Genomic DNA, 19,610 nt, shown 5'->3' on the forward strand with positions numbered 1-19,610 from the left:
GAGTAGGAAAGCTGATGTTTCGGGCCTAGAAGGGGCTCGGCCTGAAACGTCAGCTTTCCTGCTCCTCTGCTGCTTGGCCTGCTGTGTTCATCCAGCTCTACACCTTGTTATCTCAGATTCTCCAGCACCTGCAGTTCCTACTATCTCTGAAATAACCCTTATTTGAATGGGAGTCGAGTTTTGAATCTCTTGAACATCTTTGCTTTGTTTTGTATGTAAACCATTTTTGACACAACGCTTCTTGTCAGTCAGGACAATTTTGTCAGTTTTATTTCTGCCACATTCCTGAAGGAAGTGGTGAGACTATTTTAGGAGAGGGAATTTCATTCAGATTACTGTGAAGAATCAAGGGCTCTGGTCTAGTAAGTTACACGATCTTAAGTGGATGCTCTGGATTTGGCTTAATTTACCTAATTTAAGGAAAAGAAAAATTTAATTCCTTTATTGGTATTTATTCAGTCCTGAATATGCCAATGTAGATGATGAGAGTGGGACCTGGTTTTCTGTGATGGTTTCTTTGTTAAATGTCTCCCAGAAGTTGCTATGCCAGTCATAGGACTAATTCAGTGTGAATCGCTGCCTTCAGGAAAGAAAATTGTGAGGGAAGGTGAGAGAAATTTGGGAGCCAAAGTATGCACTCTGTCCGAAATAGAATTTTTTTTCAGAGCATACTCTTAAGACTGAGCTGTTCAACTCATGTTGGCATTTGGGTAACTTTCTGCGAATTGAATTAGCTCTTTGTAGTCAGTAGATTGCTATTTGACTGGTTTATTTGTTCTTTGAAGCTGTGGTCACAGTCATAATTGCTTTAAATACTTCAGCACCTGTCAATTGCAGTGTAAATACAAATGTTGGAGAAAATGAACTTCTGTTGGGAGAAGTACTTCCAAACGAAAACTATAATTGTGACTTAAACTAACCGAACAAAGGGTTAATTGATAATTGATAAATTAACAAACCGTTGTTAGCTGACCTTTCAGACATTTGTTTAGGCAAAAGAAGTAAGCTGTAAATAGCTATGGATGGCTGCAGAATCGTTCTTTGAACTGTTGACTGTCATAAACTGACTTTTTTGGCTATCGTATAGAAGAATCTGTACTGTCCAAGTTTATTAAATTCCAGTGAATACACAACTAGTAAAATGCAGAACATCAAAGTCATAATGCCTCTTACCGCTTGTTTATTTATGCTTAATCCATGTTTTGTTTTTAAAAAAAATTAAATGGCCCTATTGGGCAATAAGTGAGAAGCTGCCAGTTTGAGGAAGTGTTGCAGAGATAGTAGGAACTGCAGATGCTGGAGAATCTGAGACAACAAGGTGTAGAGCTGGATGAACACAGCAGGCCAAGCAGCATCAGAGGAGCAGGAAAGCTGACATTTCGGGTCTAGACCCTTCCTCAGAAAAAGCTGCTTTTACGCTGGCCTGTATGTTTTGTCCAGGCACTGGTTCTTCACATGGGTCAGCTGCTACTACTGGCCATTCCAAAGGGAATCCCGAAACATCAGCTTTCCTGCTCCTCTGATGCTGCTTGGCCTGCTGTGTTCATCCAGCTCTACACCTTGTTGTCTCAGTTTGAGGAAGTGTCTTGTTTCGAGGCTTAACTTTTACAAAGGCCTTGGCATTTAACTACAGAATTTACTTTGGGATGGCCAGTAGTAACGGTTGACCCATGTGAAGAACCAGTGCCTAGGCAAAACACACAGGCCAGCATAAAAGCAGCTTCACATTAGATGTTCTCTGATAGTGATTGCGTAGAGGTAATGCCTGAAAGACATTAGTGATCCAGAGGCCCAGGCTACTGCTATGGAGATTGGGTTTGTTTGCAACTGGTGAAATCTAAATTCAATTTAAAAATGTGGAATATAGGACTGGTCTCAGTCATGGTGACTATATTATCATTAATCTGTAATTTTAAAAGTCGTCAGGTTCACTAATGGCTTTTGAGGTAGTAAATCTGCCATTCTTGCCAATCTGACCTGCATGTGATTCCAAACCCACAGCAATGTGGTTTACTGTTACCTGCTGCCTGAAATGGTATCTATAAGCCACTTAGTTCCAGGGCAATTAAGGGATGGGCACCAAATGGTGAAATGCCACAAATGCCCACATCCCATGAAAAAAAGAGCTGTTGCAGTGCAGAAGGAACCCAATTGTTCCATTTTTGTCTGCATCAGTTCCCCTGCCTTCTCCCTATCCATTGTTCCTTTTCAAATAACACTCCAGTGACTTTTTGTCTGCCAAATATTAACTGTTTACACTGCACTCAGGCCATACATTCTAAACCTTAATGACCCATGCGGTGAGAGTGTTTTACCTCACCACTGTTGCTGCTCTGGCAAATTACCATAAATCTGTTCCCTCTTATTCTTGATCCTTTTGTGAGCAGGAACAGTTTCTTCCTATCTACTCTGTTCAGACCCCTCAAGACTTTGCATACCTCCATTGGTTATGACCTCAGCGCTCTTTTCTGCATGGAAGACGGTTCTAATTTAAATTAATCTCGCAATTTAAGTTGATCGTCTCTGGGACCATTGTGTTGTCTTTTTGTGCACTCTATGCAATGTTTTCACATCCTTCTTAAGGTGTGGTCCCAGAACTGGAACCAGTACTAGGTTACTGATGCTTTATTCACTGCTTATTCAACTTGACCTGCACTTCCATGTCCCCTTGTTCTTCCAAGCAAAATGGATTATTTCACATTAGTCCATTTGAGCTTGATCTGCCACCCGTCTGCCCATTCTACCAATTTGTCTATGCCCTTTTGAAGTTCTAGACTATCTGCCTTCCCTAAGGGCAAGACTGTATGAAGAAGTAATACAAGCACGGCCAAGGACCAATTGCAGCAGGAAAAGAATCACTTTTCAGACCATACATGTTTTACAGTGCTTATTTGGGACTAACTAAGGCAGAGATTTCAAAATTTGACAGCAAAGCTCAAACTGTTGATGAATTTCTAACATTAGATAATTGTCCTGAAGTTATTTTGCGTTAGTAATTAATTAAAATTTATGTACCCTGAAAGGTAAAAAGCTCTTGTGGTGCAGTGGTGGTATGTCTGCCTTTAAGCCAGTAGGCTGATGTTCAAGTCCCACTTACTTCAGAGGTGTGTAGTGACATCTCTGAACAAGTTGTTTAGAAAATATCAATGGCTCATCTGAAAGACAACGTCCATGGTAGTACCGGAGTGTCAGCTTTGAGGGCACTTGTGATGCAGTGGTAGTGCCCCCGCCTCTGAGCTAAGAGACCCAGGTTCAAGTCCCACCTGCTCCAGAATTGTGTCATAACATCCCTGGACAGATTGATCTCAAAAAGACTTACAATTTGGGAAAGTAGAGAGAAAGTTCAGAGAAAGTTGGTGGGCTTTTTACTTGCTGAGTAATTACACTATAAAAGACAAGATTGCTACATCAGAATCAGGAAATAAGTTTCATAATTAAAAGTGGAATTACTGTTTTGTGTGGGCTAATTTATAGAGCAACGGTTGTTTAACTTGCATTATAATTAGTATTAATTTGCTTTGTATGTCTCTGCTGGTAGTCAAAAAAAATCCATGGCCCCTAAGCAAAATTGCATCTAAATAGTAAATCTGACTTGGACTGCTGCATTGTTTTCTGGTGCAACAGTAAGTATAACATGTAAAGGAAAAAGGTTCAGTAAAAAGTCAATCTTTTCCTGAAATTTGTGCGATAACTCCCAAGATTCAGTTTAAAAAAAAACTTGATTTTATTGTCAGGGCAGCCAGGAAAACACATGGCAATGAGCTGTTCTCCACAGCTGCTTTTCTCTACAATCCAGACCAGAAACTTTTAACATACCAGGCTGATTTATGTGTTACTCAGTATTGGTGTCTTAAAGTGGTTAAAGCTTTGCTCTCCCTTCCCAGCATTTTTATTTTGCTGAATTAGCAGATCTGCCCACATTATGGCATTGATTAAAATCTATTTGGCTTTACTTATGCAGATGTTTAAACCATGGTATTAAACCACTTTGCAATACAGAAAGGGCTCTAGATACCAATGACTAAATGGAAAATGCCTGTTAACCTCTATCACAAATAGTTGGTATTTTTCCTAAACTTATAGTATGAGTCCCGTTTACAGTCTTTTGGCCTTGAGCATTTACCCCAGGTGCAGACTGCTTACTGTGTCACAATGTGGCCTCAGTTCCCTGCAGGAAGAATATGTAGAGGTATTAATTTCTTCCAAGTGATGGCTGTTTGTTCTGAATGGTTTGGGGCTATTTCCTTACTTTCTTTGTTAACATCTTTCCAAGCAAGCATTTGGAATAGGATATTTGAAAGAGTAAAAAACAAGATATTGGTTTAGTTAATTGAGGTGGGGAAACAACGAACTGTTGCTTTTATGCTTAACTATTTCTTGTTCTTAAATGCATCCAACAGCTGTTTTATTATGTAATCATGAATATATCTGTAAGTATATTTTGTGAAGATGCTCTCGAACTGAAGCTGTAGTTTTTTGGACTCCTGTTTTGGATGATTTGAACTCACTAAGTTCTGTAGTGCTTGTTTCTACTTAACTCTGGATTGAGATGCCGTTTTGGGTTCTGCTGTTAAAATGGGAATGCAATAAATGTATGTACAGCTTTGCCTCTCATCATTTATTGCAAGAGCTAACCATAACCCAGTGGTTTTGTTGTACACCATGGGACTTTGCAGATGGGGGAATTTTACCTGTCTGAAATCAGCTGCACTTATATTTTCCACAACGTCTGAAGTTGGTTCCAGAGCAGAGAACTTTTAATGCTGATTGTTTACTATTTTTTAGTAACATTTTAAAAAATGCCTGATTGCCTTTGGATTGTTCTGTAATCAGCAAACAATTGTTTCCAACTTTTATTTTTGTTTGGGTTTGCATTAGCAACCAACAACCAGCTCATCTCCAATCAAGTAATACAGTATAGTGGGTTTGATCAGGATTTTCATGTCTGACATTCCATCTGTTACATGCGTTAGCATCAGCATCATGCTTATTTGTTGCCTTTGTGTCTTAACTATCACCAGCATTTATCCAAAATGTGAGATTGCAGAGGGATCTGGCTGTCATCGTGCATGAATCTCAAAAAATATTAGAATGCGGGAATGGCAAATAAATAGCAAAATGTCAGAATGATATGGAGACAATAAGGTCTGCAGATGCTGGAAGCCAGAGTCTATAAGTGTGAGGCTGGAAAAGCACAGAAGGTCAGACAGCATCAGTGGAGCAGGAAGGTCAATGTTTCGGGCCGAAACCTTTCATCAGCACTGGCCCGAAACATTGACATTCCTATTCCTCTGATGCTGTCTAACCTGCTGAGCTTTTCCAGCTTCACACCTATAGAATCAGAATGATATTGTCTATTACAAGAGGATTTAAATGCTAAAGTACTTCAGCTATACAGGGCACTGGTGAGATCACATCTGGAGTACTGTATTGGTCATCTTAAAGAAAATATAACAATATTTTTGACATTTCATTTGGGATTGTGATTAACTAGGACCTATGTGGTATGAGTAGCAAATCACTTGCAAAATAAATGTGCAAAGGCTAGCATGCAATTCATTGAAGAGATTTGAGAAGGTACTGCCTAAATTGGCGTGTTTCTTACCTGCTTTACAGATTACTGCTGAACTTAAATATACGTGTAGTGCCAAAGCAAGCGATGCACTCTCTCCTGTTGTTAGCTGGTGATGAATTTCCTCACCCCAACGACTATTCTTCCGACGTGGAATTAGTGAGAGCCCTATGCATATATTTTATTCTCGGGTTGTCCAAACTTTATGGATCACTAGGTTGTTGAGTCTGTAAAGTCATAATCCATGTTTGCATTAAGCTGTTTGTATTTGACTTCATAAATAGTGGAAATAGTCGAGGTTATAGAGTCATAGAGTTGTACAGCATGGAAACAGTCGCTTGGTCCAACTTGTCCATGCTGACCAGATATCATAAATTAAGTTAGTCCCATTTGCTAGCATTTGGCCCGCTTCTACCTAAACCCTTCCTATTCAAGTACCCAACCTTTTAAATGTTGTAATTGCACCTGTCTCCACCACTTCCTCTGGCAGCCCATTCCATACATGCAGTACCTTCTGTGTGAAAAAAAATTGCTCCTTAGGTCCTTTTATATTTTTCCCATCTCACCTTTATGATGAATTTGTGTAAAGTAGTTAGAACACTATAGTAAATTTCAACCCTCCAACATAGAAAGGGCATGGAAACCATTGAGAATGTACATCAGAATTTTATTAGAAATAGGAAACTGTCTACACAAGTAATATCTGGAATAGAGACTGTTGAAGGAGTTTTTTATGGTTTTGAGATTGATAGTGACTATTTGCAAGAAAAGAATTGGATGATAAAGGAATGAAATGAAGTTATCTATTTATTTTTAACATTCAGTGAGTGAAGCCACAGAGAGTCTGAGTTGAGAAATACAACAATTCTTTATGCATAATATTGTAAAACTAAACAATTTTTGCCACGGATTAGTTTGAAAGAGATGACCATATTCCACAAAAAAAGTAAATATTTTTGAACATACAGATTTTATGGAGATAAAAGCAGGTTGGTGAAGTTTAGTTTTTGGATCTGTGTTTGCAGTTTGCTTTATCTCCTCTAGCCTAATAACAATCACTTAGTGAAAACAACTAACCCAGTAAAGTTTGCAGATCAAAATTTGCATCTGCTAAACTGTATAGTTGATTGTTGTGCAGGGGAATGATTGACATTTGTTTCTTTGAACCTATTTACAAATTTTTGTTTATTTCAGTCCACAGTAAGTCAAAATATTTTCCATTCAATTTTTTTCTCTCTCTTAAAGTTGATGGAGACTGGTTGCAATTTCTGCAAATTATGGTAATTGAATGGCCATTCTTTGTATTTTTCTGGGGGAGGGAAGAGGATTGTTGAGGAGCAGTGGGATACCTTCAACCCAAGTCTTTATGCACATTTCAAGATTCCATGGATGGCAAAACACTGAGATAATCACTTGGATCTTGCAACTGAGTAATTCTAGTTAAGCCATTAAAGTTTGGACTGTTTAGTTTATTGCTGAGTTTCTCTTCTCATGATAAAATTACCAACGGAGGCACAGAACAGAGTTTTGATCATACCTCTGTGTGAATTTACCTTTTTAATTTAAAAAGTGCAGTAGTAACAAGTTGAAAGTTAATTTTTAGAATTAATTCAGCTAATTTTCTGCCAGAACAAGGTAACAAAATCAATCATTGAGAGGTTGAGTTACTTTGGTCAAAACAACTGTCTAGAATCTGATTCCATAAATGGTGATTGTCTTGGCTTGGGATTTTTTGTATGTGTATAAAGAAATTTATATGTGAAGTGGGACTGAGCACTTTTCAAGGGCAAGTTGCCATATGTAGAAAATTCCTGAATATAATCCTTTACTAAAACAAGCTGTTCTTCCAGTAGAGACTTGCATCTCTATACTGCCAGACTGAAGTGTCTACATTTTCTCAAACACATTGCATAAAGGTACTAAATGAAGGGCTGTTTTACAGATGGAAAAAGTGTGGTTTGGGTCCTAATTTTTTTTTCGCCTGGCATTTTGGAGATTAAAATTAATTAAGAGTTCAACACCATTTTTTTCTTACTCTTAAAGTACCATACTAAATTTATTGAAATGCCTGAATGGTTCCAGAGTAAATGATCAATAGTTTAAAATGTCTGTCTTAAACATGAGGGCTCAAGGTTATTCTAAATTGAGCTTGAGCCCGGTTGAGTTTCTCTGAAATCCATTGACCAGCTTGCACTCTTTTAGTCCTAAATTTACGCTATAGTCTTTTCAAATTGTAATCCTTTGTGAAAAGTAGTTGGACAACTTCAGTTAAAAATGGCTAAATGCTGTTTTCACAGTTACTGATAGACTACAGATGGGATGGAGTTTGAACTCCAAATGAAAGTGCCTGGCTCCAGTGTGGCAATATTGCGCAGCAGTCTTTGTAATTGGACGATTTTGTAGTTTAAATCCTTTGCCAGCTCAGTACATGTTGCAACTCCAGCTGAACAGATCTACTCGTGTCTGTAGCTGTCTGGTGGGTCCCTTTTCAAACATGCTTCAGATTTTTTTTTGTAGGGTTTCAGTTTAAGTTCTCTGATTTGGATTGCAGTTTTAAAAAAAATCATTAAACGTGCAGCTTAGTTCATGACTAGATTGTAACAGCTGTTTATGCAAAAGAATTGATTTCACTTAGTATAACCTTTCTTTATAACAAAAGTAAAATACTGTGGACATTGGAAAATTGAAATGAAAATTTTATAAGTTGGTGACATTCAGCAGCTGTCACAAGTCCATGGATCTAATTGGTTAACATTTAAGTTGAGATGACCTTTCATTAGTTTTGATCTGGAACATTAAGTTTTTGTCTCCACAGGTGTTGCCTGACCTTAACATGAGACCTAGGAGCAAGAGTAGGCTATTCTGTTCCAGTCAATGAGATCGTAACTGATCTGATAATCCTCAACTCCACTTCCCTGCCTTTTCCCCATAACCCTTCATTCCCTTATTAATGATCTAATCTTGAGCCCACTGCAGTAAAGAATTCTACAGATTCATTACCTTCTGAGAAGAAAATCCTCCTCATTTCTGTCTTAAATGTGCAACCCCTTATTATCACTCTTCTCCTGAACCCCCAGTCCCACTGCCCCCTCTGTCAAAGGGAAACAACTTTTCTGCATCTGCCCTGTTAAGTCCTCTAAAAATCTGGTATGTTTTCACAAGGTTGCCTCTACATTTTCTAATGAGTACAGGCCTAAACTACTTAACCCCTCTCATACCAGCCTATTAAACCTTCTCTGGACTGCTTGCAATGCCAGTATATGTTTCCTTAGATAAGCATTCCAAAATTGTACGCAGTATTCCAGCTGAGGACTGACAAATGCCTTGTATAATTTTAACAAAACCTCCCTACTTCTATGCTCCACTCCCTTTGAGATAAAGACCAACATTCCATTTTTCCTCCCTATTTCCTGCTGAACTTGGATGCTAGCTTTTTGTGATTCATACAGAAGGACTCCCACATCCCTTTGTCCTGTAGCTTTCTGCAGTCTTTCTCCATTTAAATAATGTTCAGCTCCTTTATTCTTCCTGCCAAAGTTCACAACCTCGCATTTTCCTACATTATATTTGATTTACCCAACTTTTGCCCATTTGGTTAACCTGCTTGTATCCCTCGGCAGACTGTGTTGTCCCCACCACTTGCCTTCCTGTCTCTCTTTGTCATCTGTAAACTTGGCTATAGTACGTTCACTTTCCTCATCTAAGTAATTAATATATGTTGTAAATAATTGTGACCTCAGCACTGATCCCACAGAGCACCACTAGTTACAAATTGCTGTCCTGAAAACACTCCCTTTATTCTCTTTTTTCGTCTTTTTAAAATGTTGTCAAACCAAATATTAAGTTGGAAACCCAGTTATTTCCGATAAACATCGTACAGCATAAGGAATAAGTGAAAGTTTTCAGCCTTTAATTCTACATTATGTTCTTCACCTTGTGGTATCGGAAACTTGTTAAATTAGTGTCTTTGTGGTTCAGTATGTCCAGACTTTCATTTGCATGTTTGGGAAGCTTGAGTTGTGAAAAACAATGGTATTTTGATTTGTTTTTCCCCTCTTACTCCTCACTCCAGCTTGTCTCTAATGCTTAGAGGGATGTCAGTCAAGTGTGGTGTAGCATTGTGGACTTACTATTAATTGTTGACATTGTCCCAGTGGTATGATAAGCCCCTTATTGACTGAAAAATGTTTTTTTTTGTCTAGATTTAATACATTGCAAACATCTTGTGCTTATGATTAAGTATATCAAGCAACAACATTATGCTGGTTTTGTTTTTAAATGCCTATTTTCTGAAGACCGTTCTTTCCATTTGGGGCATAGTTACTTTGACATCAGTAGCCTTTATGATTTTTGTATACAACTGTGATATGACCTAACAAATCATTCATCAAGTTTGCCTGGACCGTCACAGTTTGGCTCAATATTTTACTCCAAAGGTTGGCATTTTGTTCCAGCTTTCGTTTTATTGTATGTTCAGAAACTGTAACTTCCAGTTAACTCACTGGAAGTTAACTTACTTTTCAATGCACCACATAAATGATTCCTGCCATGACATGCTAGAAAGCAGAAAAGGAGCCCTGGCCGTATCATCCTCTGGTCTGGGAATAATGGGTATAATTGGATGCTCCACTGTTGGCCTAGTTTTGATGAGTTGATTTTGAACAAGAATTAAACCTGTGTGACTTCCTTGGTGTGTATCCCAGACTCATCCTACTACATACCCAATGTGCTAGCAGTAAATTACTTTATTGTTTCAACTTTGATTTGATTTATTATTGTCACGTATCTACATACAGTGAAACATTTTGTTTTGTGTACAGTTTTACAGGCAGATCATAACATACAAAGGTCATAGGGTGATTGTATTTCTTGCCCTGTTCAACGTTATGGCTGCAGAGAAGGTGCACAGAAAGCAAGATCATCATTAGATTTGTACAAGCAGAGGTTTGAAAATGTAGAATGATTGTAAGAAATGTGAGAATATTATCTGCTTTAGAGAACTCTCAATAAGTCACCGTGTCTATGCCAACTTGAATCTACGTGTGTTATATATAAATTCTAATTAGTTTAAAAATTCAGTTCGTGATGTGTGAAGATTTGTTCCTGACTTTCCCATGGCTCCAGTATTGTTTTAACTGTTATTTTGTTGTCAATTACACACATTGAAATAGAATTCCACATTAATCGATAATGTGTTTATATTTTACAGGGATTTGAGCCACAATCGAATTACTTCTATCAACAGCAGCTTATTTAACAATCTTCATAATCTACAGGAAGTGTAAGTCACATTCTTCCTGTAAGAGATAAATATGATTTAAGTTCTGAAATTCTGATGATCAAAATTAAAATAATTAAAAACTGATTTTTGACTTCCAGAAAAATAACCCACAATGAATTAACTGAAGTGCCGAACTTTGGAATTATAGCTTCAAACATTACCCTTCTTTCACTGTGAGTGTCGATTTTTTTAATATATTTTTCCTAACTTTTTGTGACGTTTCCAGATGACCATATGTTGTGGTGGTGTTCATGGAAACTGGACAGCTCAGAAGAAGAAACCATCAGTGCATTTTACAATCTGTTATTCTAGGAATGTGTCAGGTTAATATTGGCCTCTGTGTCAGAAGATCGTGGAAACAATATCTGTACCACAGTTAAAATGATAAAGCTTTTGATTTAAGGTTTTCATGAATGGTGCTGCAGTGTTAAACATGCTGTTCATTGGATAAGCTGTTAAATTGGTGGTTTAAACCACAGTTTCTGTTCAGGTGACAAAATGAATATGCATTATTTGTAGAGAAACAATAGTTTGTAATTTGACTCCTACAGCTCAGAATAGAATGAGCAATATGCCATGAGTCTGTAGGAACTGGCTGATAAACAGTATTGCTACATTTGTTACTTTAAAATGTTGTGTGAAGTACTGTATATCTGCAACTGTTGAACTGGATTTGTGCTGTTGGAAAGCTTTGATATACTGTTTACTGTTTAAGAGCTTAGCATCTGTGAGCTTGCATTAAGTATTTGATTGCCACCAGGGTAATGGAGCTACATATTCTAGGATTGTAATTGAGCTGGATTCACAGCTCAGTCCAGAATTTGTCATGAATGGCTTTTAAATGCAGCATTTATGTGAGCTGTGATAGATAGCTAGTGATGTGTAACTAGTTGTACTGCTTGATCACAGTTTGAATTCAGTAACTTGTACTGAAGTTTTCACAAAATGATATGACAACTGATGTTCAGAGGAATTACAATTTGAATGCCTTATAAACAACGTTTTAAGTGGTCAGAATGAGGTTTAGAGGAAGGAAGGAAGGAAGGAGGCATGCGTATCCATTGGTGCTCAGGTTCCTCGTAGTAATCCTGGTTAAAGCTGAGAACTCTTGGCTCTAACCAAATAACCTTCTGAAGAAGGGTCTAGGCCCGAAACGTCAGCCTTACTGCTCCTCTGATGCTGCTTGGCCTGCTGTGTTCATCCAGCTCTACACCTTGTTATCTCTAACCATCCAATAACATTTGTCTGATACCAATTTTGTAGTTTCTAACAATCCCCTTGGGAGAAAAAAGAGCACATATTTGAAAAGTAAGGAGTCCAGTGGCATTATAAATAGAGTTTTGGGTGCAGTTTAAACCTTGATGCAGCCAGAATGTTTAGTGTTTATTGTGTAATCTAGCCAATATTTTAAAATATCACTTTTTTGTAGTATGGTGAATGTTAACTGTTAAAGAAATGTCACCCAAGTTCCTGCTTTACTCCTGTGTTTAAATTGCATTCAGTATCAATGCTTGTAGCATCTGTTTTTTTTTCTACAGAAGGTAAAAAGGTCTCTTTGTGCTACTGTTATAAGCAAAGCAATCTTAATGAAACAGCTGTAGCTGTCAAACCATGTTTTCACATTTTCAAATCACGAGTATAGACGTGGCGTGTGATCTGAGACCTCCAATTGTCCTGTTATTTTTGGAGAAGATATTCATTTAGTTTAACTTCGCAAGTGTTTTTCTCCATACATAAACACAGATCTACTTGCATATTTCTTCAGATAACAAATTTGTGTGAGAAAATGTAGTCAGAACGTCTTTCCTTGTGCTAAGTGCAGAGTGCGTCACCTGTGCACTGTCAAGTCAGCATGGCAACGCAGAGACAAAACTCAGAAATGTTAAACCCACTGTTTTGTGCTACAATATAACATTATGTTGTCATAGAAGATTCCAAGCAAAGAATTCAGTAGGATAACCCACTTGATTAATATTTTTTTGATGCTACTTAACTTTGAAGATTCTCATTGTACTAATACGTTCCAATTTCAAAGTGTTACTGCTGTCCATTTTGCCATTTTTTCCCCAGTCTTCATATACCTTCTTTCAATGTATATTGGTGGGAATTGAGCAACGTAACTTATTTTCTTCTGCCCATTTCTAATTTAAGAGTGTTGTGGTCCAATGTAGCATTCCAGCTGTCAGTTACAGGATTGGGTTCTAAACCAGAGACTTCCTTGCCTATCAGAGGTATAGATAGAGTGGACAGCCAGGGGCTTTTTCCTAGGGTGGAGGTAGCTATTATGAGGGGATATAGTTTTAAAGTGAGTGGAGGTAGATATAGGGGAGACATCAGAGGTAGGCCCTTTACTCAGAGTGGTAGGGGTGTGGAATGCATTGCCGGAGTGGGTAGTGGAGTCGGCCTCATTAGGGGCATTTAAGCAGTTATTAGATAGGCATATGGATGATCGTATAAGGTAGGGGTGGAGGTTAGATAGACCTTAGGTTTAGGGTAAAAGTTCGGCACAACATCGTGGGCCGAAGGGCCTATACTGTGCTGTACTGTTCTATGTTCTATGCCCCATTAAATGATATTTATTTTATTGTTGCTAGCTTGACAGCTTGAATTTAGCATAGCCTGCAAATGAACCCGAGTCCTCTGGTCTCTCTAGCTTAGTTAGTTACTGTCTCTTTCTGATAAGTCTTTGGGAATCTGAATGGTACATTACCCCTGGTAGCTTGTGTTTGTTTAACATTCTGATTGGTGTTTCCATTTGTATGTATTTTGAATGCTGAAATTTCTTTCTTTGAAGCTTTTCAGAAAGTTGGATAAATAATTTTTTGCTGATATTGTGTGTGTACAGGTTCGAGAGCCAAATGAAGCAACTCTAGCCCTGAATCTAGCTTGACTATAACCTGGTGTCGTGTGATTCCTGACCTTGGTCACCCCAGTTCAACACTGGCACCTCCACCGGCATACTGGAGTACAGCTGAGCTCCCGATTAATTTTCATTCCATGATCACTGCAATACCAAATTATATACAATTAACACCATTGGAATGCAGCCCAGAAGAATCAGTGACTATAGGAAGAAACAGAATTACAATTTTACACTCCATAATTAATAATAATCTTAAATGTGTCACAATTTGTGCAACAGCCACATGAAGAACAGTGCCATAATAATCAAAACTGATCATACCTTATGTTGTAATATTTCAACATGTCCTCTGTTTATATAACTTCTTTTGTAACCTCAAACTCAAAAGCATTTCTCAGCTGATAAAATACTTTTGAAATATAGTCCGCCCTATGTAATTGTATTATAAATTGTACAATCATCAGCATACCTTGTTTATTGTCCATGTGGAATTGGACGATGTTGCCGTTTTACAAATTTTCCATTTTATCTGTTTATTTTCTTCTCTTCTGAAAACATGATTTTACATTTGGAATTTCACCAAATATGTGGCATCCTCCAGTAGCGTGCAGAAATGTTATTCTTTTGCTGGACCTAGTCAGTGAGTCTGAGGCTGGGGCAGAACGTGAGAGCCAGGGTCAATCCTTTCCTTTACCCTTCCCACAGATTGCAAATAATTAAAATCCAGCAGGGATACTGAGCCGTAATTTTTTGCCCTTAGTTTAAGTGACCAAATGTGCTTGCTACAACCGGATAGCTGGCTTACAGTATTTTTGTGGTCGCAGGAGAAGGTTGTTTTTAAAATTCATTCACAGGATGAGGGTGTCATGGGCTAGATCAGCATTTATTGCCCATCCCTGATTGGCTAGAGGACAGTTAACAGTCAACTACGTTGCTGTGGCTCTGGAGTCACATGTAGGCCAGACCAAGTAAGGATGGCGATGTCCTTTAGAGAAGGAAACTAATGAACCAGATGGGTTTTTCCAACAAGCAGCAACAGATTTGTGGCCATCACCAGACTGTTAATTCCAGATTTTTTTTAAACTGAATTCAAATTCCACTATCTGCCGTGGCAGGATTTGAACCGAGGACCCAGAACATTACCTGGGTCTCTGGACTTAATAGTTCAGTGATAATACCACTAGGCCATCGCCTCCCCTAAGCAGGTGCTACTAATCCAAAATTAATAGTCAAAGGACAAAAGGAGGAGAGGAACTAAATACAATAACTGCCTCTAAAGGAAAAAATGCTAGAAAACCTAATGGTGAAGCAAGGGCTCAATGGCCTACTCTGTCCCTACAACTTATGATGTTTACAAAAGGCTTCATTTAGGTTTGTGAAAGTTACATCATGATGCATGTTGCAAGTGGATTATAGAATAGAATGACCATAGGAAAAGCAATGTGATGTCAGTGGTGAGTTTGCAAGAGGACCATATTGCACACAATACTCGAATTAAGTCAAAAATGAATGAAGATAGTTTTATCTCAAGATGCATGACAGTCCACAACTAGTAATTTTGATCTTCAGCCAATTAGTTTGTCAGTCACATGCCTAAACCTTAGTTTTGCGTTCTTTAATTTACAGAGCAAGTCTGAATTGTTCTTTAACCGATTTGTTGCATCTATTGTTTATCACCTCCATGTGGCTGTTGCACAAATTGTGACACATTTAAGATTATTATTAATTATGGGGTGTAAAATTGTAATTCTGTTTCTTCCTATAGTCACTGATTCTTCTGGGCTGCAACTCCAATGGTGTTAATTGTATATAATTTGGTGTTGTGGTGAAATGAAAATTAATTCGGGGCTCAGCTGTACACCAGCATCCCGGTGGAGGTGCCAGTGTTGAACTGGGGTGACCAAGGTCAGAAATCACAAGACACCAGGTTATAGTCAACAAGCTTATTTGAAAACACAAGCTTTCGGAGCCTCACTCCTCCTTCAGGTGTTAGTGGGAGAGATGGTATTGATACAGAATTTATAAGTAAAAGGTCAAAGGGTCACACCACTGTTGAGGTTGTATTAAACAAACCTAAGACGTTGTTAAATCTTTAATCAGTTAGAAGGTTTTAATTGATTAATATGTATACGTAAATCCCTGAATCTCTTTCAAGGCACACGCTCAAACACACATGTGTAAATCTATGGGGGGAATTTGTATTTGCAGATACATCCTATTTTGTTCAAAAAGCATCCAATTTATAGACAATTAGTCAATGTGGCGTTTTATAAATTCCTACTTTAGAAATAAAACCAGTCTGACTCCAAACTAAAACACAAACAGGTTCTGAACAAGGCCTCGCACCTAACATGCATTGTCTGACCTAAAATGTCACTTCATTTTTACACTGGTAAAACCTTTAGTTCTCTCAGGGCAATGACTTGAAAGAAATTTGGGGATTTACATATACATATTAATCAGTTAAAACCATCTAACTGATTAAAGACTTGACAGCATCTTAGGTTTGTTTAATACATCCTCATCAGTGGTGTGCCCCTTTGATCTTTTACTTATAAATGTGTGTTTGAGCGTGTGCCTTGAAAGAGATTCAGGGATTTATGTATACATATTAATCAATTAAAACCTTCTAACTGATTGAAGATTTAACAACGTCTTAGGTTTGTTTAATACAACCTCAACAGTGGTGTGACCCTTTGACCTTTTACTTATAAATTCTGTATCAATACTATCTCTCGCAGTAACACCTGAAGAAGGAACGAGGCTCCGAAAGCTTGTGTTTTCAAATAAACCTGTTGGACTATAACCTGGTGTCATGTGATTTCTGACCGTTCTCAGGAATAGGCTGAAAGAGTGATATTTGTTGGAGGTGTGCAGAATGCAATACTTCTCTACAGATGACTTACAAATAAGGGGGGAAAATATTAGACTACAATGTTCCATCTTTCAATACCCGACTGCGAACTTTCACATTGGCACCTCAGCCAAGTAGCTCTGTGTGATTTCTCAACAGTGAATAGTTATTGGCCTCCTTAAGTCATTCAGTTTATTTGGGAAGAGCATTTTTTTTTCTCTTAATGCAAATGTGATGGGTTAAATGCATCTGTTTTGAAACTATATTCTGCAGAATCTCACCATGCTTTGCAACATTGGGTAAACTTGTGCTGCATGTGTGGCATTTCCTATTAGAGTTGAAACTCACATTTGTAAACCATAATATAGAATACTTTATTCCATGGTCCCTTTAATGAAAAACAGAATCATTTTCCACTTTGAAGGGCTTTGACTCATAAGATGAAATTAAACTTTGGAATTAGAACTGAATGTTACCAGATAAAGCTTGGGTGCTGGCTAATCAGACTTTATTCATGCTGGAACTATACTATCACCATATGTTCATTTTCAGCAAGATTCTCAAATTCAGCCAATCAAACTTTCATCCTTTATAGAAGTTGACATACCATAGTTTCTAACCTGCGATTAGCATGTTGAATAATTGCTACAAAATGAGTTTTCAGAGTTACGTATCACAATAAATTCCCAGGAAACTGTTCAATTAATTAATTTGATCACAGCTCAATTACTTGCATCTGTTGAGTTATTGGGGTTTGTTTTTATTACACGCAGGTCAACTGGTGCAGTCAGCGTGTCTGCAGTACTGCTTGAATAAGAGTTAAGTGACACATGATATGAATGAGCGCTTTCCAAGAGTGAATGGGAAACCAGATGGCGCTTGAGAAATCTGCCGTTAAAAATGCAGACTTTATATATACTAACGTTTTAAGAACAGGAGCTGAAACCATAAGATTTGTTTCTTGAGAAAGTTGGCAGGTGAAGCTTGATGGTTTATGTTAATCTAATTATGGTCCATGGTGGAATTCTTAAATCAAAACAAAGTCTGGTTTTCGAAGTTAAATTGACAGCCATCATCAATGAATGCTGCATATCAAAGGCTGCTTTTGTACTGCACAAGGCCTTTGATGCAGCTAGATCTGGAGTGTAGAATTTTGCACAGTGAGCGGCAACACCACCAAAACTTGCTGTGTTTTTTTTTACTTGCCATAGCAAGTTTGCTAGCTGAGTGGCAAAAATGGTCGTGAGCCAGCAAAACCAGTGTGAGATTCTAAAGGCAACTGAATACTTTTTAATTTAACACTGGACAGCATTAATTGTGAAATTAAGGGTTTTTAATCGCTATTTTTGTCCATGTCATATAAGGCCTTTTGTAAGAAGCAGAACTTTTTCTAACTATAAAATGTAAGCCTTCAAATTACAAACAAATCTCAAAATTGAAAGAAAAGTAATTGCATTTGGTAGCTTGAGATGCACATAGCTTTGAAATGCATAAATACATGGTGGGCCATAATAAAATTAGGTGATTTTAGGTTGTAAAACTGTGAGGAAGGAAGTGAAGACCGTTGTTTTCATGCCAAATTTGTCAGTACATCAGCTATTTATTGATCTGAGATTTGTAAATCGAGATTGACAACATCGAGATACTAAGGTAACGCTGTCTGTGGTTAAGCAAGAATGAAGCTAGTAGAAAGGTTTAGAAAACTTGTTTTTGTAGTTTTAATAAATCTTTTCTGAAAAATCTCCTGAAAGCAGTTTTTGTAACAAGCTGGAGTTGCTCGTTGATTTACAAACAGCAACATCATTGTAAAGTAGTTACTTTTTTGATTTTTGAAGCAAATGCCAGTATTAAATTCACGTATAGAAGAATGCAAATAGAGAACAATACTGAATAGACAAACATGAAGTATAACTTCAGTTTTGCTTCAAAAATCACAAAAATTACCTACTTTACAATGATGTTGCTGTTTGTAAAGCAACGAGCAACTTCACCTTGTTACAAAAACTGCTTTCATGAGATTTTTCAGAAAAGATTTATTAAAACTACAAAAACAAGTTTTCTAAACCTTTCTACTAGCTTCATTCTTGCTTAACCACAGACAGCGTTACCTTAGTATCTCGATGTTGTCAATCTCGATTTACAAATCTCAGATCAATAAATAGCTGATGTACTGTCAAATTTAGCATGAAAACAACGGTCTTCACTTCCTTCCTCACAGTTTAAGGGGTATAATAGTAAAGGAAAAGTACTTTGAGCATTGAATGTGGCTACAAGAAGGAAATAAGTTTTAACTTTCATTATTCTATAGCCATAGGTGAAACTGTTTAGCAGCATTTGTAACATTTGCATTATAAACAACTGATATTTTGAATTAAAAATGATTTAAATATGTCCAGGGTGTAAGAAAATCCTTTCCATGAGACACTGCACTGGACAGATGGAGTTTAATTTAGATAAATGCATGGTGTTGCATTTTGGTGAGTCAAACCAGGCAGGACTTAACTACAGTTAATGATTGGGCCCCGGGGAGTGTTGTCGAACAAGGACCTGGGTTACAGGTACATTTTTCCTTAAGTGTTGTCACAGGTGGACAGGGTGTTTACGACGGTGTTCGGCACACTTGCCTGCATTGGTCAGACCATTGAGTACAGAAATTGAGACTTCACGTTGTGGCTGTAAACAACATTGGTAGGATCACTTTTGGAGTACTGCATATAACGCTGGTCACACCTTCATAGGAAGGGTGTTGTTAAACTGGAAAGAGTGCATTAAAGATTTACAAGGATGTTAGTGAGACTGGAGGATTTGAATTATAAGGAGAGGCTGGATAGGCTAGGACTCTCTTCCCCAGAACCATAAGAAACTGAGACGACCTTTATGGAGGTTTATAAAATCATGAGAGACATGAGAAGGTGGAGAAGCAAGGTTTTTACCCCAGGGTAGGGGAGTCCCCAAAACTAGAGGGCATAGCTTTAAGGTAAGGGGGGGCGGGAAATAACGGGGAGGTGATGGCCTCGTGGTACGATGGCTGGATTGTTAA

General features: G+C 37.8%; 1 protein-coding gene across 1 annotated transcript in view; it reads left to right on the top strand.

Annotated features, from left to right (window-relative positions):
• Nucleotides 1–19,610, top strand: part of lrig3 (leucine-rich repeats and immunoglobulin-like domains 3) — a 58,725-nt gene that overhangs the window by 7,695 nt on the left and 31,420 nt on the right. The window contains exons 2-3 of the mRNA XM_020525180.2: nt 10,782–10,853; nt 10,952–11,026. Of these exons, the coding sequence (XP_020380769.1) occupies nt 10,782–10,853; nt 10,952–11,026 (147 nt within the window). The remainder of the gene's footprint in view (nt 1–10,781; nt 10,854–10,951; nt 11,027–19,610) is intronic.

This window comes from Rhincodon typus, chromosome 18, assembly GCF_021869965.1.
Source record: "Rhincodon typus isolate 14 chromosome 18, sRhiTyp1.1, whole genome shotgun sequence".
Classification (NCBI taxonomy): Eukaryota; Metazoa; Chordata; class Chondrichthyes; order Orectolobiformes; family Rhincodontidae; genus Rhincodon; species Rhincodon typus.